Raw genomic sequence first — 23,357 nt, forward strand, 5'->3', positions numbered from 1 at the left:
AAAAAAAAAATAAACAAAATAAAAACCCACACATATTTTAGTGAAAATAAATAACATAAAATAAAAATAAATAAAACAATAAATAATAAAATAAAAAAGAATGAATTGTCACACGATTTAATTCTTATAAAAAAATATAAGATTAAATGAGGCTGTTCAAATAGGCAAAAAGGGTAGTTAAACTAAAACAAACATGGTGTTGTTAGATTGGGTAAATTATATGCTATTATGTGTTTATATAATATAATTGTATTGTATAGAAATAGGGTTAGAGAGGGAGTCGGTCTCGAGCACGCAACTGGAAAATAGGTAGAGGAGGAATGGATAAATGGAAATTGACCAAAGTGTCCTTGTTCACACAATCTTCTGAATTCTGATTCTTCTCTTTTACGTATGGCCCTTGGATTTGGACTTGGTCTTCAATTACTCACTTGGATTGTTGGACTCGGATTCTTTACCAAAGCTGAGGCCTCAACCCTCCACGGTACGGCCCACGACTGGACTTAAAAAGAGGCCCAACAAATTTAAGCCCGTAGGCAACAATAAAAGACAAACGCAAAATGAACCTTAAACTAAAGCAACAAATACCAGCGTCCACTGCGCCGCATTCTCTGCGCCCCAAACTAAAGAGAAAATAGATATGAGAGTGTTTAGCAGAATCAATACACCAAGAACCACAAACTCCAGAGCCACACCAAGAATCACCCTTGTTCTGACGTGAATAGTTCCACACTTGGCCCAATTTTTCCGGCGAGCCGGATGGGCAGTGGCCTACGACTACGAGTGTGGGTCTTCTTGTGTCAATATGGAGTCCAACACTCCGAGATCTAATTCATGGTTATGGGTTGGAAAAGATTGGGGGATTAAGGAGAGGAAGGAATGAACTGAGACAAAAGCTCAGAGAGCTGAGATGAAGTTCAAAAGAAACCATGGATAAAGAAATAGGGAAGAAGAGAAGAATGAAAACAGGAAAAAGGGATGCCACCGACCCTGAAGTCAAAGGCGAATGCCTGGTTTGATATGCGATGATTCTAAAAAAAACCTGGTATAATAAAAAGGTGGGAGTTATTTTTATGTTTGGTAAATATTCAGTTTCAGTTTTAGTTTTTTTTCACAGTTTTGAATGAAAAAAGTTAAAAAACAAGAAGCTGCAAACCCAGCTTTAAAAAATGGGCTTTTTTTCACATATGTTTTACATAAAATTTTACCAAACACTATAATACTGACTTTTTTTTTTCAAAAATACTTTTACAAAAAAATTTACCTGCTGCTTTATTTTACAACTGCTTATTCTCATATCACAGCAGAAGAAACAACTTTTTTTTCTCTCTTGAGAGCACTAGAAGTCAAGTAAGTGGCTTTTTAGGACTTCCGAAGGGGACCCCATTTTTCTCGGTACAACTTTGATCTGGTACAACTCGTCTACCGAATGGTGGGGGAATAAATGGTGGAGGTGTACACCTCAACAATGCCCAATTAACCCCTTGGAAAAATGGGTGCTTTTGTCAACTTCGGATTTTGTTCCGCATTTCGTCGTATTCCTCATTCAAGGTCTCTACCCACTTTGCTTTGTGGCTCAATTTTTTTCTCTCTTTATTTTATTTGCTTTGTGGCTCTATCATAGTTTTGGTAGTACATTCGCTTATGATACGCACGCGCATACTTGTACTATATGTCTCAATGTTGTTGTCATGCCTTGTTCCCTTGTTGCTGATACATGCTCAATCCTCAGGGGATTAGGCGGGATGTAGGCGGCGGTAGGCGAAAATTATTAGAACAAGAGCTCAGCGGACATCTCCCTTCTAATAAAGTTATGTACAAGGCAACAAGAAGCTGTTATTATTCCCTTATAATACATATATGCCTATGAAATTATGTAAATAGGCTTTGCAAGTGAAGAATTACCTTACCCTAATTGATAGGGTTGTCCTCTTTAACCTTCTGTGTCTCTAGTTAAAATCTTCCTAGCTTAGAGTAGCAATCACATCAAGAAGAACCCTAAAATTTGACGTGGGTTTGCAGTGATCGCTGCGAGTGTGGAGTTGGAATTGGTGAGCAATCGTCTCACATTAAGTCTCGACTGATTTGCACCCACTGTTGGGTTCTTTCAATGTTAAAAGAGGGGGTCAAGAAAACATGTGATAATTTTAAAACTAAACAAGTTGTTATCAAATGGTAACTATTTTAAGTTGTTCTCACTTTCAATACTTTGTTTTCATTCACTTTATTTATTCCCCTTCCTTCCACCACCCTTCTTACTTTTCCTTACCTTTTCTCACATCTCAAGCGCAAAAAGTGAAAATTAAAAACGAAAAACAATATAGTTATCAACCAGATCCTTCAGTTGCCACATAAGTATTCAGTTATCAACAAGCAATCGCCAACAAAAACAGCTAACACTGCGACGAGTTACCAACTTACACCCTTCTTTTAAAGGCTGAGAACATGATAGTTCCAATTTGCTGCATGGTCATCTATAATGATTGAGTTGGTTTGCCAATAAATGGGGGACTTACGAATTAGAGACATGGGAAGGTTGCAAAATAACTAGAAACTCCTACTGATTAATGTATCAGCACCTTGTGGCTTTCTCCAGCCTCCTTCGGCAGTCCTCTCAAATATGCGTGGCTGCTTCATAGGAAAGGTTTCTCTCCAATCTGGGTGTTTGATTAGGTAGTCCCAATGCCTAAATCAAGATTACCAAATTCAGTTAAAGCAATATTTGAAAATTAACATTACTCTACAGGATGAACATCAAACTATTTCTACGAATTGCAAATGTGTAAGGGGCTTGACTATAGCTTATGATGCCACAAGCCAGAAACAAGAAAAACTTCAATGCACCTAATTTGATCAACTTCTTGTGGAGTTCCTCGTCAATCTTGTATTCTTTCTTCTTTTATATGCGGAAACATCCTCTTTTCTTTATTTATTTTCTAAAAAAAAATTATGTGTATATGTGATCACCAACAACAGTAAGACAGGTCTACCTTTGATTGTGCGTACCTTCTCATATTCGCCACAAAATCTGGGTTCTCAGCAGAAGGTGAAGTAGAACACATGATGAGGATTTCTGAATCAGAATAACGTTGTAATGATAAAGCAAAGTGTAACTGCTGCAGTGTCCTGCATGAACAGAAAATATATATGTGAGGTCGATGGTGCTGGCATAGTTGAGCACAACTTTAAAAGAAGCGAAGAGATTTTGTAGAGTAATTAAAAGTTGAAGGGATAATCGATGAAGTAACACTTACCAGCAACATGGAGCTATCTTGAATCGATCAGTTTGAGTATCATATGTTTCCAGTAACTTTCCCTTCCAACTAGGGTCCTTGTATGATACAGAAACTCGAATTCTCCTGACAACTTCATCAGGACATCTTGAGGTTTTGTCAAAGATAGCTGGGGTAATAGATCCGTTGGAAGTTCCTACCTGAAAGAGTGCGAAAATCTCTACAATATGAAGGATCTAACAGAAGTTTCACTCACACATTACACGACGTTGTAAACTTCATAGGTGAGCAGTGAGCACACACTAAAGATAGAATTGTAGAAAAAAATACATGATGCTGCATCATGTACAATTTCTTATTAATTTTATCTTAATATTTTGCTGCAGATGCTATATAATCTAATAGTGAAAGAAAAGGGCTCACATTTCATTTCAGAACTAAAATTTATCTCATTTTGAATCGACTTAGATGAACATAAGCCATACAACAAATTGATGTTTAATTCATGGGGTTGAGGCTAACCATGAACCCATTGAAGTTTGGGTACGCGTTTCCCTCGGGATCCCTTCTAGTGTTATGCCCAAGAATGCAGAGAGTACGTATATGGAATTTCTCCGGTCTCTTCCATAAAGTTTCAACAATTTTGGCACCTAAAGGAAAGGAATAACCATCCATGTTTTCCTGACTTTCTGATGTAGTGTTGTAGTTACCATGCTGCACACAAAGTTCAATATATTTCAGCTTAAAGTATCCTGTTTCTGAGTAGATAACTACACATCTGGAAATCAATAACAAAGAAGAGGATCCTGGGGCAAACATTAGTTGAAACATCTTCAAATCCACCGACTAGATGCACCTGCATTTTGTGACCATGAAATATTCTTTTATTTATGCTGGATTCTATGAGGTCAACAACAAAACATATAACCATTAAAGTGACAAATCATTTCAGTGAAGGAAAAAGTACATCTAACTCCATGTCCTTGTTATGGTCAACGAGGAGTGACAACATCTGGGACAGACCCATATCCACAATGTTTGGAGAATCCATATGAGCAACCGAGGTCCTACAGTTTGAAAAGAGAATGAGAAACAACAGTACTAGAGCACCATAAGTTTCCTAACTTCAATCACCAAATGGCATGGTAGAAGACATGACAACGTCTTACTTGTTACAAAAAAAGAGATCTAGAACCGGTCACATTTACCACTCCACTTGGAGTCCAAAATTTTTGGCGTTCGTTTTGGCATCTATGGCATTTCTTATTAAAAACTAGGACCAAACATGAAATTACCATTTGAAAACTGGAAAAATCTAAAATAGTTTACATCTCAAATAAATCCGTTTCTTACATTCCATTTCTCGGATTCCGAATGGCCACACCGATACAGGTCGTTGCTTCATCAGTTCCAACAAACTTTTAACAAGGAAGACCAAGCAGAAAAAAATGAATTTAGCAAAGGCATAATTAATAGTACTATTGATACTACAACTACAAATGGCACGAAAGTGATCAGTTAATGGGTAGCAACCATTTCAGAAAAACCATCAACATTTACAAGGAGACTAACTTACATCCTTCTCTTTAAAGGCAGAAAATATTATAAATAACTTTAAGAACCATCAGGTTGGCCATGAATAAACCATGAGGTGACTTCCAATTTGCACAAGATATAAGGAAGGCTATACCTATACTCATAGCTATCAACCTATGCAATTTTTATTTTAGTTCACCCATGTAGTCTCTATGTTATGTGACACAATGCACCACAAGGATGCCCATATCAGAGCTGAAAAGAGCAGCAGGACAGGTCTCAACATGCGGGACTATCAAATGCCACTTTCCTCACATGAAGGCATTCGACATGCATAAGATTCTTGGACTGGCATCATATAATAATTAGTGAACTAAGCAAAGAAAAGGTTATAATTATGTCTCTCCGCTGTATATACGAAAGAAAAAAATCATGCCGTATATTGACAAGTGTTTGCCTCAAGTCAAGGAATAGAGAAAGAACATACATCCACAAATGCCGGATCAACAGTTGCATATTCTCTCTGGAACAAATAAACCCATTTACCGGGTGGCGTTGCCTCCATAACTGACTCTTCACGTACAGAGAACCTCCTCTCCGGGATAGCCTTGAACGAAGCTGAGGCTTCTACCAAAGCAGGGTGTTCCAATAGAGCAACCAGAATATCCCGTCCCTATTCACGAGTACAAGCTTTAATTTCTATTATAAATGTAGTAGGGGAATTGAGCAAGCAAGTCATCCGTCAGAAGACAATCCAGATTATATTTCTCAGAAATGTTGTTATTTGAAGCTTCGGTATACTTCATTATTATGGGTTACGATCCGGGGACACACGCTTTTGGCACATATTTTGTAGGGTCCACTTTGTAATACATTTCGACGATTTGAATCGTGTATATTTTAGTACATCATTCATAGATTATCCTTGCAAAGATTAGACAATTCCAAAACCATTAAGACATTCATTTGTGTGAAGAAAATGGATGAATACCCCGTTCTACAAAGAAACACTAATTTAACCCAACGGTCATATGGTTTTGGATTTGGATGAGTTTTGGTAGACATGATCTTTGAGGTAAGACATAAAAGTTAGACGATTGGATCGTTGAAATACATAAGGAATGGGCCCAGAGAAAAGTGTGTCAAAAGCGTGTGTCCGGGATCGTAACCTATTATTATGTGTATAAATAATGTATGTAAATCTAATAAACATAAACTTCATATAATACTCATCTTGCAGAAATAAGGTGTGACAACAAACAAGCTAGAATTTTCAAATTTCAAATTTGTTTCATGATTAATGCGATCACAAATTTACAGCATCAAATGAGCTTTTTAATTTGTTTTTACTCAGAGTTGCAACTACAATCAGAGTTGCAACTACAAAGAAAAGCAGTTCAAACTATCTACTTGTTCCAAATTTGAAAATTTCCATTTAGTATCCTCTCAAGTAACAGCACATTTTTTTTTCATTAACCAAACACACATATATATAGGGAGGGGGAGAGAGAGAGTACCTGAGGCGATGCAGAAGAGTCTGTGGAAGAGAGATGCCCATCAACAAAGATCATGATTTCACACAAACACACACTCGGAGACGGAGAGAGTTGCAGATGGACAAAGTTGGCGTCTGACGACGACTAGGAAGACTAGGACGACTCCGACTCCTCAAATTGCGTTATCTTCTTTTTTATTTCATTTTATTTCTGTTGTTGTGAATCGGGATTCACCAAATTCTCAGGGCCTCCTCTCCTAATAAAGTGGAGTTTGAGTCTGGGACTGGGCTTCGACGTGGGCTTTCAAACCCAGGCCCTTTGTTTTGGTTGCGTGGGTTATTATTTATTAAATTGAAAGTAATTTTTGTCATTTTGATCAAATCATTTAATCCATTGTTTATTAAATTGAAAGTATTTATATCATTTTGATTCTTATTTAATATAAGTTTTTATGAAATGATCAAAATGATTGATGGTGAACAAATTCATGGATCATTTTTATTGATTTCAAATCTCAATGATCAAAGTAATAAGTTATTCAAATCATTTTGATTAAAAAACATTAAAAAAAAACATAAAAACCCTACTAAAAGTAGAGAGAAAATAAAACATAAAAGAAAAAGCAAAATTGTATTTGATAAGATGAAGACAAAAGGATGTTTGAGAAATTGAGGGGTTTATTATATGCAAACGTTGGGCGTAAAAAGCAAACGTTCAAAAATTAAAAACCAAAGCGCACCAAATTCCCAAATTTCCCCGCCACTGCCCGCAGACACCACCATGACCATAGATCCCAACCACACCACCGCTTCAGCCGCCGCCAACATGGCCACAGCCGGAGCCGCCGCACACAACACAACCACGACGAGACCGGTAAGACCTGCCGTATCATCTCCTCTTCCTTCTAATCTTTATGCAGCCCCATCCCTCCAAATTCGAACCCAATCGCCATCATCATCACCAGTAGCACCAGCAGCTGCTAATCATCAGGGGGTTTTGTACCCACTGGCTTCCTCTGGCCGAGGCTTTATTCCTCGGCCCATTCGTCCCGCCGCCGCTGCCGGAGGTGAACCCGCACTCATTGTGGCCAACGCCGGAGCTGTGTACCCATCTCGGCCCCTACTCAATTTCCCTCCTCAGCAGCCTATTCCTGTGCATTTGATAAGACCCAACTACAGCTTAGCACCGTCTCCTCTTCCTCCTCCTATTAGGGGCCTTCCCCTTTCCTCTGCTCCTCCTGAGGTTTCTAGTTTTATCTTGGTTTAATTGATGTTCCAATGTCTGGATTTTGGTGTTCTTTTGATTCTTCATCTTTTACACACAAACACAAACACCGCAGTCAAGTTATGTTGTTTGAAAGTATTCTTTAACTTAAAGAAGCTTTTTTTTCTTTGTGTAATTTGTGATTCATAGCCGACCCCACTTAGTGGGAAAAGGCTTTGTTGTTGTTGTTGTTGTTGTTGTTGTGTAATTTGTGATTCATATAGGTATGGGTAGAATTCATAACTGCGCACATCTCGAAAATTTGTATTGGGTTGAATTTGTTAGGGGAAATAAGAGGTGAAAATAACATATAGAATAAGCAAAAAGATGGGTACAAATTTCTACTTTTTCTGCCCAAGTATCTTTCAGTCCATAATGGAAAATATGCTTTATCAGAAGCTTTGATTTTGAGCACTTTGAAGGATTCTTGCGTTTGGATTGGCGGTGTTTCCAACATGTAATTAGAATAAAGATTTAATGGTGTAATATAGACTTTAGTTTGCTTTTGCAAATGCTTGCCTTGCCCATGGTTAATAAAGAAAAAAAAAAAAAACTCCTCAGTGAGCAGCCTTACACAAGTCTTGTCGCAAAAGAATGGTCTACATCTTGAACTGGTCAAGTTTAGGCATTCATCTTGCTTATTTTTCATTCTCGTCTGAATAACACTAGGTTCAGTATTGTCGATGACTTAAGAGTAATATCTCTAGTATTTGGTAGGCAATGTGACTTTTGAGTAACCTGGCCAGCCAGAATGGGGAAACTAGATAATGGATTTAATTTTGGATTTTGACATGAATATTATGCCAGTCGAAACATTATAACTTTTTGGCCATTGGACATTCTATGCCAACCTGAATACATATTTTTGCATTAGTTATTATTTTTACTGTGGTTTTATTGTTATTTTGTTTACATAAAAAAATTTGTCTGTTGAGTCTGAATGCAAGATTTGAAGATTTATTCAGTGTGTCTTCTTTCTGGTTTAGGTTGCTCCATCTTCAGTTCCTGACATCAATGGTTTTAAAGACATGAGGTAATGTTGGATATAATGTCTCAAGATTTGTTTATTTTAATTCTATTTGCAATAAGACTTTTGTTTTTTCAAATTTTGGGACTGTTGTAACTTGTTTCTTGTTGTGTTTCTGCAGGGATAAAAGCAAAGATGATAACTTAGCTGTCATTAGAGGTCGAAAGGTAAGAAAGCACTTTGCTTTCTGACTGGTTCTGCATGTATTGATGCTGCTTTGTTCTTCGAGTTTATGGTGGCTTGGCATTTTATGGAAATGAATATGGTAGAAAGTTAGAAACAGTCTGTACCGTCATTTACTCTCTTACTCAGCCCTCTATTATTATGATTTCATTGTTTCTTTGTCTTTCAGTTCGTACTCCAATTGTTAGGTAAAGGGCTTTGTGGTTGTGAATCAGCAACTGTGCTTTGTTTGTCACATAAATCACTCATATAAAACACATAACATGAATTATTTGTAATGAGAGATGATTTAGGTGTTGTAAAGATCAATTTTCCCCCTTTATAGGAGGGATTGGAATGAGTTGATGGTTAACCTTATAATATTTAGTGATGCTATGGATATTTTTCTTTCTTGCCCTGTTTGCTTTGATGGTAAAATGTCATTAGATGTTCCTCTTTCCTTCAAACTTATATGAATGATTGATAGAGTGGATCTATCTGATATATGTTCTTTCTTTCTTTTCCATCAGTTAAATTCCTTCCTCCCTTTCCTTCACATCAAGGAAGTTGTTTAATCATCCTTTCTGATGATAGCATGTCCGGATTATTTCTTGATATTCATATCTACTAAATAGGATGGCAGTGTAGAATGAGCACAACAATGTGCAGGCATCTATACAAGATTTATCTAAGGGTTGAGAGAGCCATTCTACAAACCCATAACATGTGTGCCTATGCATGTGTGTGCACTGTGCGCATCTCTACATATTTTATGAGGCAAAGGATGACCTTTTAGACATATGAATGTTCCATTTGCAAATATGTAATAATGTGCTCTAGTTGCGCACGGTCGACTTACATGGATGCCTGTTATAGGACACACAATTTAGTTAGAAACTGCAACCCATCTTTGGATATTTACTTCCTCCCATGGACACCCTACACAATGTGATCCAACCCATCCCCATCAATCATATAGTTAAGTTTTCAAATACATATAGTACTTATAGTGAAAAATGATCTATATGTCATGTCTTAGTCCAATATAGTTTCAGTAAGTAGTTCTACTGCTAACTATATATCAAAGTAATGCTAATGGCAGTAGAAACAGTAGAGAATATTTTTTTTTTTTAACAAAGACAACCTGGATTATATCTTTTCTGAGATGAATTAATCGATCTTTCATCAAAAGTGTAGGATAACCAGAATGCAAAATATAACTTGCCTGTAGTTCGCATACATTTGTTTGGCATTAATTATTTTGAATTATTTATGCAGGTCAGGATGACAGATGGAGCTTCTCTATATGTGCACTGTCGGTCATGGTTGAGGAACGGTTTTCCTGAAGAAATTCAGGTTAGCATCATATCATAGGTTGAGATTTGTTTTGTGTTGTATTCGATACTTTGCTTTTATCCTATCAGAATGTGGTACTCTATCTTTTTGCAAGCCTAAATTTGTACTCAAGTTGTTTAAAAAGCCTAAATCCACAAGTACAACTCCATGTACCATTTGTTAACAAGTCCAGAGTGCTGACACCCATTCCCTAAAATAATGGTTTGGAATGTGTCCAGTACTCTCTGCTAATGCCTCAAGGAATGAATTATCTGGTCATGTGCAACAGTGGATATATGATATGATATGATATAACATCTTGTTATTACCTTTACCAGCTAGATCACTTGGAAAATTAATGTTGTACACATTCATTAGGATAAATTGACCCACCGCAACATTAGTAGTCTCACATCAGTACCATGAAAATGGTCCAAATGGTCCTCTTACAGTAGAAAAAGATTATGGACTATAAGGTTGCCAGCTATTGTGCCCCGGGGGGAAAATTTAGACACAACTTGTTTACACAATTATTTGTTTTTAATTATTTTGGACCAAACAAGATGGGAAAATCAAAGCCCATATGCTTACCTGAATTTTCTAGGTTTTTTGGCCAAACAGGAGTCATCAGTGATAGAATACTTGTATACTGCACTGATGTATTGTTTTCTTAGCAGCTCACACTGCACATTAATGTGGGAAAATACTAATTTGATTTTTGATGCAGTATTGTTTTTACCTGTTTCATTTATAATGCTTTTGCCCTAATTTATTCTGATGGCAGCCCCAATATGGTGATGCTGTAAGGTCTCTTCCGAGACCTTCACCAATACCTATGGCAAGTGCTACTCTTCAAAAGGAGGGAGGTGAGGCAGAGGAAAAAGAAGAAAAAGGAGATGATAACAAGGACGAGGTTAGGTTTTTATATTAACCATTATATTTGGCAGCATTATTTTGAATTGCTATAAATGGAACAAAAAAGTTGAGACATATGACTTCAAGAGTTTGTTTGATTCCAGCTACAAAAATTTATGATTTTTATTAGCCTCCATTAGGGTATATAGATCATATTAGTGTCCATGTAATCAGGATACTTGTTATTAAAAAAAAACTGTAATCAATATAGTTTAACGGGGCCTTTTGCAGTGTCAACATCCACATATACAATGTTACACTTACTTCCCTGGAATCATACAAGAACTAAGCACACTATTTAGTAGGGTCTGACAAAGATCTTTGGTGGACTTCTAAGTCAAAAATTATATTAGAGAATTTTATTGCTCCTTTAGGCATTTATCTTGATGCATTATTAGATTAATGCGGCATGAGGTTTTACCAAAACTTTGTAAAGTTGTCTTCAACCTTTGAGTCAATTTTCTGAATCTTGTTTTGTAGAAATATAGAACATGCCACCTAAATTTTAACCAGAGGCATATATTTTGTACAATTTTTTTAACAAGTTAATGATTTAAGGGTCTGAGATAATATGCCAAGTTGCTCTTTTATGTTGTGCAATCACATAAATTTTCTGTCCAGTTGCTTTCTTGTTCTTGCTAGTCAGAAGTAATAACTATTCTTTATTGTTTGTTCTTAGTCAATTCATCAAACATCCTTTTTCTGGATAGTACCAAATGTCTAGTTTTAGATACAAGTCCTGCTGCACTCCACGGAAAGCCAATTGTATGCAACAAAGTTTTCGAGTTTCACAGATGACAGAGAACATATATTTGGGCACACAGAACATGCACGCATTAGTTGTATACTTGTATGCTATAACATTTTTGAGTTCAGAGAAATTAGAGAAAGAAAAATGGTGTATGTAGAAAACACACTTTGTATGAATGCATGCGTATTCTGTCAAATGGGAGCCTCTAGTCGGTCTTTAGGTTTTCAGAAAGAAAAAAAATGGCTCTACTTGTAGTTTTTATGTTTAAACAAGTTGGTTTACCCTTTGAACATGGGATGGTTTTACTGTGGAATTGGTTGAATGCATTAAGTTAAAAGGGTACAAAAATTAAAAGTTGAGACTCCTACCTTTCCGAATCTTTTCATTCCTATACCTAATGATGTATAGCGCTTACCAAAAATGTAATTAGTTTCATTGTTCTTGCTTTCAGGCTGAGGAACACATTGAATGTTTATCACCACATGATCTGTTAGAAAGACATGTCAAACGTGCCAGAAAAGTTCGAGCACGGTAAGTTTTTCACAATCTGGTTCTTACACACAATGAGTTGACTTCCTTTGTTACAGATAATGGTTTTAAGCCTTGAAAGCTGATTTATAAACAAAAAATTTCCACCTTAATTGAAGTAATGGGTTTAATGGAGATATCATATGTGAATTATAATTACCATTTGCAAGATTAAGTTAGGGTCTATTTGCAGTTGATTTATGTCATCCATTTTTTTCTGTTGAAGCTGTTGATTGTGAAAAACATCTTGAAGGGGAAATGAATTTCTGTTGCCACTAAACTGAATCAGTGGGCACATCTAGGTTTGCCCTTTCAAGTTTAAAGGTGGAGGAAAAAGGGACTGTATAACTTGAATTATCAAATTGCCCAAGAAAATGAAAAACAAAAGAAATAGAAGAAAGACATTGTAGGTTTTAGCATCTGCCTGCAAGTTCTCATTCTATATCCCACCCAATTTGATTTGAAAGTTTCTGAGTATCATTCTACATTGATAACGCATGCTGCCTTAATCAACCATTCAAGAAAGAAGGTACCCATTCACCATTAAGAGGTCAAAACCCAATGTCCTTAGGGTTAGCTCAAGTGGTGTGGGAGGGCTGGAAAATGGATTAGGATTAGGCTAGGTCAAGAGTTCGATTCCCTCCGTTGTAACAAAAAAGGTCTGAAAAACTTGTATCTTTTACTGATAAAACTATATATTCTCTAACAATGTTATCACTCACTGGTTAAAGATTAGTCATGAAAACTAAACTTGGGATGTTCTGTTTTCCAAAAAGGTTTTGGCACTATGCTTTCTGCACATAAAACATACTGCAGAGGTTGACTAGCTATTTGGTGTTTATTCTTGTAGATTAAGAGAGGAACGCTTACAGCGAATTGCAAGGTACAAGTCTAGGCTTGCTCTTCTCCTTCCTCCCTTGGTAGAACAGTTCAGAAATGATCTAGCTTCCGGAAACTGACCCATGGTTGCTCTATCGGACCTCATTAACATTTAGCACCGTGGACTTTCGTACCAAATGAGTAAGTTCATTTCCAGTTCTCTCTGGAATGACGAAAAAATGTTTACAGTATTCAAGCAAGTTCGCTGTACAAATTGTAATTTGCTGTAACAGTAAACATCATTGGTAGTACGTTACCTGGGCGTGGTAGATACTAGATGTTAGGAAAAATTGTGGGAACTGAGCGAGCTACTTCTTTTTTTTCCATGCGTGTTATTATAAGTAGGGTGTTGTGAGTTCTTTCTACAGCAAATAGTTGAGTTGTATTGTAATAATTCTTTCTCCGGTCATTTTTCGTATATTTTCTTGAACTGATGAGCTTTTATACACGCATGCAAGGGAAATTGTCATATTTTTTTAGAGGCCCCGTTCCATTTTTTGGAGGAATTTTTTTGGAAAATTAGCCAGAATTTGACACTCTATGGAGTAATAATTTTCTCCAAATTCTAAACCCTAAGTTGGTGTGAAAATATTACACTGCCTTTAATGTCGAAGCTATTCTGTTATCAATCCGGATTGACGTCATAAAGAATAGAAAGATAAAGGGGTGTGCTATTTACACATCCCATTTTACTTCTCATACACTTTTTGATAATTTATGTCCGTTAATTTTTTTCAATTCATCTGATCCAACGGCCGAAAATTAAGAAAGTGTGTAAGAAGTAAAATGGGGTGTGTGTGTTAAAGTTGTTGGTTTAGGTTTCCTTGCTCAGGTTTCTTGTGGTTCTTCAGGTTTCAACATCTGGTATCAGAGCCCCACCACGGGGCCTGATCAAAGTCTTCTTAAATCAAACACGAGTTCAGTGAGAAGGAGTAACGATATGGCTGGTGAAAGCAGTTTCGTGCAGCCAGCCATTCCTAAGTTCGATGGGCACTATGATCATTGGAGCATGCTCATGGAGAATTTTCTGCGATCCAAAGAATACTGGGGTCTGGTGGAAGTTGGGATTCCTGCAGCAGCAGAAGGAGTGGATCCTACAGAGACACAGAAGAAGGCGATCGAGGATCACAGGCTAAAAGATCTAAAGGCGAAGAATTATCTGTTTCAAGCTATCGATCGATCGATATTGGAGACAATCTTGAAGAAGGACACAGCGAAGGATATTTGGGACTCCTTGAAGCAGAAATATCAAGGCACGGCCCGCGTAAAACGTGCACAGCTGCAAGCTCTTCGTAAAGAGTTTGAGATACTTCACATGAAGACGAGAGAGTCAGTGAATGACTATTTTGCAAGAACGCTCACCATTGCCAACAAGATGAGATTTCACGGAGAACAGATGGGTGATGTGGTGGTCATCGAGAAGATCTTAAGGTCCATGACGCCTAAATTTGATTATGTTGTGTGCTCTATAGAGGAGTCAAATGATATTGACATTCTGTCCATCGACGAACTTCAAAGCAGTTTACTCGTTCATGAACAACGCATGAGTAGGCATACCATGGATGAACAAGCACTGCAAGTCACAAATGAAATTCAGCCAGGAGGACGGAGTGGGGGTCGTGGTTCTTATCGAGGAAGGGGAAGAGGACGTGGCCGGTCTGGGTATGACAAATCCACGGTTGAATGCTACCACTGTCATAGGCTTGGTCATTTTCAATGGGAGTGCCCTAAAAAGGAAAAGCAGGCAAACATTGCCGAGACAAGTGAAGAAATGCTACTCATGGCATATGTGGATGACAACAAAGCTAGAGGTGACTGTTTATGGTTTTTGGACTCAGGGTGCAGCAATCATATGTGTGGGAGGGAAGAGTTTTTCTGTGATCTTAATAAAAACTTCAAGGACTCAGTCAAACTGGGAAATGATGCAAGCATGGAAGTACAAGGAAAGGGCAGCATTCGAATGGAGATTGATGGTATCATGCATGTGATCACTGAAGTGTTTTACGTACCAGAATTGAGGAACAATCTACTGAGCATTGGGCAACTCCAAGAAAAGGGTCTTGCGGTTCTCATGCAACATGGAACCTGCAAGATCTTTCATCCTCAGAGGGGTTTAATTATTCAAACTTCCATGTCACACAACAGGATGTTCATTATCATTGCTCGATGTCAGACAAAGGAACAAAGGTGTCTTGTCTCCCTTATCACAGACCAATCTCAACTATGGCACTGTCGATATGGGCACTTAAGCTGGAGTGGTCTTAAGATTCTTCAACAAAAGAAAATGGTGGAGGGCATGCCACAATTCAAAACTCCCTTTAAAGTCTGTGAGAATTGCTTGGTGGGGAAACAACGAAGGGACGCATTTCCAAAGGAAGGTGCATGGAGGGCTTCTGGAATCCTTCAGCTAGTACATGCTGATATTTGCGGGCCTATAAATCCAACATCAAACAGTAAAAAACGGTATCTCATTACCTTCATAGATGACTTTAGTCGAAAGACTTGGGTATATTTTTTGGTTGAAAAATCTGAAGCTTTTGCTGTTTTTAAGAACTACAAAGCTAGAGTTGAAAAGGAAACAGGAGAATACATAAGGACTCTTCGCACTGATCGTGGAGGGGAGTTCACATCACAAGAATTCACAACATATTGTGATGTGAATGGAATTCGAAGACAACTGACAACCGCATATACTCCCCAGCAAAACGGAGTTGCCGAAAGGAAGAACCGGACGATTATGAACATGGTTCGCAGTATGCTTTCTGGGAAGCATATTCCAAAAACATTTTGGCCTGAAGCTGTTAATTGGACAGTGCATATTCTCAACAGAAGTCCCACACTTGCCGTGAGAAGCAAGACACCAGAAGAAGCATGGAGTGGAGTCAAACCATCAGTGAACTATTTCAGAATCTTTGGATGTATCTCGCACGTTCATGTGCCTGACAACAGAAGAGTAAAGCTTGACAATAAGAGTCTGAAATGCATATTCATTGGGGTAAGCGACGAGTCAAAAGCTTACAGATTATTTGATCCAATCTCAAAAAAAATAATTGTAAGCCGAGACGTTGTTTTTGAAGAAGATCAAAGCTGGGATTGGGAGGCTTGCTATAAGGAAGCCATTGTGGCTGACCTTGAGTGGGAAACAGATGAAGAAGTAGAGACAGAAGTTGATGCAAATGAGGAGTCGGAAATCAGTAGCACTGAAGAATATGAGGACAGTGGTGAAACTGAGGACAGTGAAGATGTGGATCATGGTGCTCAAGAAGACTCACCTCATGAGGCACGGACACGAAGACCGCCAACATGGATGAAAGATTATGAGAGTGGGCAAGGCCTCTCTGAGGAAGAAGACTTTGCCAACTTGGCTTTGTTCATTGACAGTGATCCCATTTTTTATGAAGATGCAGTAAAAAATGAGAAATGGAGGGCAGCCATGAACTTAGAGATCGAGGCAATAGAAAGAAACGATACGTGGGAACTTACAGAGTTACCAACTGGCAGTAAAGTTATCGGGGTGAAGTGGGTCTACAAGACGAAACTCAATGAGAATGGAGAAGTAGATAAATACAAGGCGCGACTCGTTGCAAAAGGGTACAGTCAAAAGTATGGGATAGACTATGAAGAGGTATTTGCACCCGTAGCGAGACTAGACACGATTCGAGTTGTGATTTCGATGGCTGCTCAAAAGGGATGGGAGATCTATCAACTAGACGTCAAGTCTGCCTTCTTGCATGGAGAGATAAATGAGGAAGTCTTTGTTGCTCAGCCTCCTGGCTATGAGAAAACGGGACAAGAACACAAAGTGTACAAGCTTAAGAAAGCCTTGTACGGTCTTAAACAAGCTCCACGAGCTTGGTACAGCCGTATAGAGACTTATTTTATTAATGAAGGTTTCAAGAAGTGTCCATATGAACATACCTTGTTCATCAAAACAGCAGAGGGAGGTAAAGTTTTGATTATTTGTCTCTATGTTGATGATCTCATATTTACTGGAAATGATGAAGTCATGTTCAAAGATTTCAAACAGTCTATGATGATAGAATTTGATATGACGGATCTTGGAAAGATGAAGTACTTTCTTGGCATTGAGGTATCGCAGAGGTCTGGTGGTATTTTCATTGGACAACGAAAATATGCGCAGGAGGTGCTCGACAGGTTCAAAATGGATCAATGCAATCCAGTGAATAATCCAGTAGTTCCTGGATTCAAACTGGTGAAGGACGAAGGTGGAGTTAGGGTAGACAGCACTTTTTACAAACAAATTGTTGGAAGCCTTATGTATCTGACTGCTACACGTCCGGATATGACATATGTAGTGAGTTTGATCAGTAGGTACATGGAGAGGCCTACTGAAATGCACTTACAGGCAGCAAAAAGAGTATTGAGATATGTGAAGGGGACTATTGGCTTCGGGGTGTTTTATAAGAAGGGAGGAAATGAAGAGCTTCTGGGATACATGGATAGTGATTATGCAGGTGATCAGGATGACAGGAAGAGCACTTCGGGGTATGTGTTTTTAATGAGCTCAGGTGCTGTATCTTGGTCTTCGAAGAAACAGCCAGTGGTCACTCTTTCCACCACTGAGGCTGAGTTCATTGCTGCAGCGTCCAGTGCTTGTCAAGCTATCTGGCTAAGAAGAGTTCTAAGGGAACTAGGTTATGATCAAAGCAAAGCTACGGTGTTATTCTGTGACAACGTATCAACGATCAAACTCTAAAAAAATCCAATCTTGCATGGTCGTAGCAAACACATTGATGTTCGCTTTCATTTTCTTCGTGATCTTACGAAGGAGGGAACTGTGGAATTGGTTCAGTGTTCAACCCAGGAGCAAGTCGCAGATATTCTTACAAAGCCCCTGAAGTTTGATGTGTTCGTAAAATTGCGGAGTTTGATGGGTGTTGGTTCTTATCCAACAGTAAACTGAATAACTTGGTATTCAGTTTAAGGGAGGATGTTAAAGTTGTTGGTTTAGGTTTCCTTGTTTCTAGGGCTACTCACGTAGTTGTTTGTGTAGCTGTTAATAATGCCTGATTTTAAGGAACAGGTTTGTTGCATTCTTAGTTTCAAGCTTAGTCAAATACCATGATTCTAGGTGCTGTAAAATCGTGGGTTGTTGCATTTACATTCTGTTATTTTGTAAAGCCTTATAAAGGCCATTATCATCTTTGAATTAAATAAGTGAATCCTTCCTGAAAACTAGTGCGCATCAGATTTTTCCTTGCTCAGGTTTCTTGTGGTTCTTCAGGTTTCAACAGTGTGGATATCACACCCCAAGATAAATAACCATGTTTTCTTACAAAATTTACACACAAAATGTAACTTTTCGTAAGCCATCTATTCGGAAGCCATGTCTTCTACGAGCAAACCAAAAACAATTGGTTGAATTAGAGAGAATTAAAGTCAAACCTCATGCAAAAGGGCAATTTCTCTGTTCACTAATATCGAGCTGTTGTCAACAATCTCCACATTTGTGAGATTTACCTGTACACATTATATTCAAGTGCAAAGGATACGAGTTATGTTAAAAAAAGGCTCAAACTTGATAGGTTGGATCGCTTTAGTTAGCATATCAACTTGATTATCAACACAACTTTTCTAACACTAATTTTTTTTCTTAAGACAATAAATGAAACCAAACAACAATATATACTGTCCTTGAATGATAAACTAGAAAAGGACAAGTGAATAACACTTTGAATATCACAATTCACAATATAGCTCCTCATGTTCCTATATCAAGTTATATTTTCACATCAAAGTGCCATTCTTCTGGTTGTATACTATTTTCACATCAACTTTTGGTTAAATTTTTTAAAATTTAAACATGTTTGCTAGTATTATTATATACTATAGAGGGCCCAAATTTGAGTTATTTTTCTAAACTTACTTTTAAAAGGAGAATGACTAAGTATCTCCTAACGAGACTCGATAGTAAGGGGATTATGAAAGGAAAATGATGGTCACACATTATTTTTTCCTCCTACATATCCTTGTTTAATTTTGTCTATTGTTTTCGTTTAATTTATTCAATTTGATGACCAAAATAAAGAAGGATATGTAGAATGAAAAAGATGGTGTCTAGTTACTAGTTATCACTTCTTCTATGAAAAATGAGAGTTGTAAATGAAGGAAAAAAAAAATATATATTTTTGCTCACCACCCTATTTATTACCGTTATATGTGTTTAAATTTAAAGATTTATGTATTAGATAGATATAAATCTCAAAATTTAAACTCATTTTACAATGTGCACCCAAAAAAAGGGAGAGGAATCATCAGAAGACAAGACTAGAAACTAGCAGTTGATTCAAAAGGAAGTAAACCTCTTAATTGGTTGAAGCTTGAAAAGGTGTAGGACTCTTTACTCAGGATTAAGGATTTCCTACACCACATATAAAATAGTAGGACATTGTTCTTATCCATATCTTTTGAAATGTCAAAAAGTAGTAGTAGGTATTTGTTTTGTTTTACGTGAATTTCGTAGAAGCTTTGTGAAACCATGGGTGAATACTGAATACAAGAATAGGTGGTTGCGTGATTAACTTTGTCTTATAATTAATTCCTCGCTATTTGCCAATAAGGACGTTGGAGATGGGTCCATGGTCGGTCTCAACTTTTATACTTTAAACATGCATGATTATGCATGCTCCTATCGCAGTCTTGCATCGGTTTCTTGTTTCATGCATGTCACATGCATGTGTGATGTGACCTCCCACACCATGCATACCATTGGACATGGACATGGAGAGCCAACGCACGCATGCATACATAAACCAATCTTTCTACCCAATCACAGATTCACACTTGCTTCATTCAAAAGCCAAGGATGAATTAGAGTATGTTGATATGATGATATATTAATCCAAACCCTAAACCAATATATTGTCTTCCGACTCTTGTCCCCACAACGACAGCTTTGTGTTTTAGTCTGGGAAAACTCCGATCTCCGATCTCCCATCTCCCAACTCCCATCTCTCATCTCCCAACTACTACAACTTTCCAATTTCCATCAAGTAGTACTAGTAATATGCATTCCGATGATATATCATACTAATTGATGCAACACCGGCCTCTAGAATTTTTCAATTCATGAAATGAAATCATCAAATCCCAAAAGAAAACCTTTCAAAGCATGCCTGCCAAATCAAAATCCAACAATTCTTGTTTATATAATACACACAAATATTTCCTTAATTTCTTGAATTTTTAACCATATTTCCTTCTTGATTCTATTTCTCTATCAATAGAAAAATGGAAAACAAAATAAACAGTTTGGGCTTCAGAAAGGGGAAAAAGAGGGAGAAAAAGCTAAAAAAGAAAGAAACGCAGTTGTATAAATCCCGTAAGACCATAAACTGAATGAAACAAATCAATCCCCCAGAAAAGAAAAAAAAACACTATACATGAACCGTTTACTATCGTAATGCTTATTCTTTCTTTCTTTCTATATACATATACATATGTATACACGCCCACCTAATAAATGTAAACTATTTGGAAGGAAGCTGTATATAATAAATAAATATCTGGGAGTGTCTTAATTCATGAAGCTGCGGAAGAGGGGTGGGATTTGGGTTGAAAAAACGGATAGAAGCTGGGTCTGTTGAGAGGGAACTTAGCTGCTTGGACTTTTGTAGTACTAATTGACAAGACTTTATTATTATTATTGTTATAAGTATTGTTGGTGGTGTTGATGGCGGCGTTAGAGGTGGTAGCTGTGCGCTCGCAAGAAGGACACAGGGTGAGGGTGGTGGCTGGTGATTGCATGTAGAACGGGTTTGAGTGATGAGTAGCCTTCAAAGCCCTCAACTCCTGTAGCTCTTTGTTTAGCCTTCTGTTCTCTTCCGTCAGTGTCTCACAACATCTCTTCAGGAACTCACAGTCCACCTCCGTTTGCTTCAACTTTGTTCTGCACTTAATTAGTTCACATCAATATCATCCATTATTTAAGTCACAGTATTTTTCGAATACTAATTGACTTTGTCAAAAAGATCAAAATTAAAGAAGGTAAACTCTTAAGTTAGCTAAGAGTTATCGCCACTCTAAAAGGGTTATTTTGCACTTGTATAAATTTATTTTGTTTGCGTTTTCATAAAGTTGAAGTGCAGGGATCATCAATTTGAAGTGTCAATAAGAACTCCCATTTAGGTAATTGGATTTCTACGTAAATATACACAGACAGATGCATGTAGGAGACAGCTAGATTAGATGTATACCTTGCTCTTCTATTCTGAAACCAAACTTCTACTTGTCTTGGACGAAGATTAAGCTGTTTCGCCAGTGCTAGCTTTTGCTTCTGCATCATTAATTAATATCATAAATAAATTACATCTATGTATATATATGTAATTTAGATGTTTTGGGCTAAAATATACCTAGTTATTGTGGTCCTCTTTTATGATGCGAGACAAAGAGAAATAGTCTAATAAGAGAACATTTTGGTATCTTTTGTGTCCTTGGTTATATAATTAAAAATTTACACTTACAGGGTTGAGAGTATGGTGTTCTTTGAAGCTTTCTTCAAGAAAAGCAGATTGTTCCTTGGAGAGCCTGAGCTTCTTTCTACAGGTGTTAGCGTTACCATTGATGATGTCATCCTCCTCATCATCACTGCCCACCCTGGAATTAGATGCCCTTTCTCCCTCATCATCGCCTTGTCCTTCTGCGGAGTGAGCCCTCCTCTTGTAGTTGTAGACGTTGTGGTAATTGTTATTCAGGCCATCACCAGCACTGCCCTTACTGTGATTATTATTGCTGCATAAGCCGATATCCATGATATGAAACGACGACGAACCACTGTTTGTATGCGATGACGACGCAGCAGCCACCACTTCCTGAGCTTTGTTGATCACGTTCATGGACAGCACACCAGCTATTTATGCCATTAATTAATACCCAGAAACGTAATTGATTAAACCCTAAAACAAAAAAGTTAATTAATTGAAATGGTAATTAATGAATTAAATGAAACTCGAACTCACCGTTTTGAATCTGATTACAAGGAGAAGTAGGCCAAGGGAGAAGATCAAGTTGAAGTGGTATATGGTCATCTACATGGATATGATCATCATCATCATCATCATCATCATCATCTCGTTTTTTATCTGCTTCTTCATCTCTAGGAGGAGGAGGAGGAGGAGGAGTAGCAGCTGCACAGCTTGGACCGATTGATAAGTTCATGCAAAACCCTGTCGTTTTGGTGGTGGTGGTGGTCTGATCAGATGGCTCTGCAAGAGCCTTATGATCTCCTAAGCTCAAACAAAGCTCCATGAACTTTCGGCAAATTAAAGCTCCAGTCTCCAGAGAAAAAGACTCCTTTTATATACAACGGCAGACTCAACCACACACTGCTCTTTCTTTTCTGAATATCTGATTTTTTTGAATTATTAATTAATTAATTTATTATTATTGTTATAATAATAATTGAGGTTGTTTGTGGGAACCAGTTTGACCGACAAACCTTACTGCTCAAGTTTGTTGACAAACACACGTGAAAGGAAGAAGGAAGAAACACAAGGCCTCCTAAAACATTAGACTGGCGGAAGAATGAGTGATTTTTCAGTGTGATCAGAACACGGGATAGTACACGACATATCATTATGTAAATGATAGGATGTTTGTGTTAAAAGGTTAATAACTTAAAAAAATATATAATTTCTCACCACTTATATAAAAACATAAGTGGTGTATCACTCATGTTCCGATCACAATAAAACTTTTCTCGAAAGACAGCAGCATGCATCTGACCATAGATTATTATCTTACGAGATAGACAAAATGAGCAAACATAATTAATCATAAGATGAAAAAGGTTAACTTGAAAAGAAAAGGTATCTAATCAAATAATTAATCTTAAAGTAGTGTATCACTCGTGTTCCGATCACAATTAAAATTTTCTCGAAAGACAGCAGCATGCATCTGACCATAGATTATTATCTTACAAGATAGACGAAATGAGCAAACATAATTAATCATAAGATGAAAAAGGTTAACTTGAAATGAAAAGGTATCTAATCAAATAATTAATCTTAAATTGGAATTAAACATAAAACAAAAGGTGAGCTTTTAAATGGAGGAAGAGTTTCAAACTCAAAACGCATGAGTAAAAACTCAAGCACTAAATTAAACCACATTCAACAAAGGCGAGCTTTTAATTGAAAAAAGTGAGCACACCGGATTGTTTGCAGGTGATCGTGATCATGAATGTTTTCACCCTAATTACATCCGAAATC

General features: G+C 37.4%; 3 protein-coding genes across 4 annotated transcripts; 1 reads left to right on the forward strand and 2 right to left on the reverse strand.

Moving 5' to 3' along the window:
- Positions 1-2,302: 2,302 nt before the first annotated feature.
- LOC126598434 (protein N-terminal asparagine amidohydrolase-like) lies at positions 2,303-6,507 on the reverse strand. Of its 2 annotated transcripts, none has more exons than XM_050264810.1 (9): positions 6,287-6,507; positions 5,257-5,442; positions 4,587-4,651; positions 4,201-4,300; positions 4,051-4,089; positions 3,756-3,947; positions 3,255-3,433; positions 2,991-3,126; positions 2,303-2,686 (listed from the first exon to the last, which is right to left on the reverse strand). In XM_050264810.1, exons 1-9 carry the CDS (start codon positions 6,338-6,340, stop codon positions 2,615-2,617), a joined length of 1,023 nt encoding a protein of 340 aa, XP_050120767.1. In that variant the 5' UTR covers positions 6,341-6,507; the 3' UTR covers positions 2,303-2,614. The 2 variants fall into 2 exon arrangements, with proteins under 2 accessions (XP_050120767.1, XP_050120761.1); XM_050264804.1 differs by having other exon boundaries at positions 3,007-3,126; positions 6,287-6,506.
- Positions 6,508-6,951: 444 nt separating this feature from the next.
- Positions 6,952-13,604, forward strand: LOC126598451 (uncharacterized). The gene is made up of 7 exons (XM_050264818.1): positions 6,952-7,507; positions 8,515-8,561; positions 8,677-8,722; positions 9,996-10,073; positions 10,837-10,965; positions 12,170-12,249; positions 13,097-13,604. Exons 1-7 carry the CDS (start codon positions 7,046-7,048, stop codon positions 13,203-13,205), a joined length of 951 nt encoding a protein of 316 aa, XP_050120775.1. The 5' UTR covers positions 6,952-7,045; the 3' UTR covers positions 13,206-13,604.
- Positions 13,605-20,434: 6,830 nt separating this feature from the next.
- Positions 20,435-22,436, reverse strand: LOC126598422 (homeobox-leucine zipper protein HOX11-like). Its single transcript, XM_050264795.1, has 4 exons — positions 22,107-22,436; positions 21,612-21,997; positions 21,342-21,421; positions 20,435-21,034 (listed from the first exon to the last, which is right to left on the reverse strand). Exons 1-4 carry the CDS (start codon positions 22,393-22,395, stop codon positions 20,668-20,670), a joined length of 1,122 nt encoding a protein of 373 aa, XP_050120752.1. The 5' UTR covers positions 22,396-22,436; the 3' UTR covers positions 20,435-20,667.
- Positions 22,437-23,357: the final 921 nt, after the last annotated feature.

Source organism: Malus sylvestris, chromosome 2, assembly GCF_916048215.2.
Source record: "Malus sylvestris chromosome 2, drMalSylv7.2, whole genome shotgun sequence".
Lineage (NCBI taxonomy): Eukaryota > Viridiplantae > Streptophyta > Magnoliopsida > Rosales > Rosaceae > Malus > Malus sylvestris.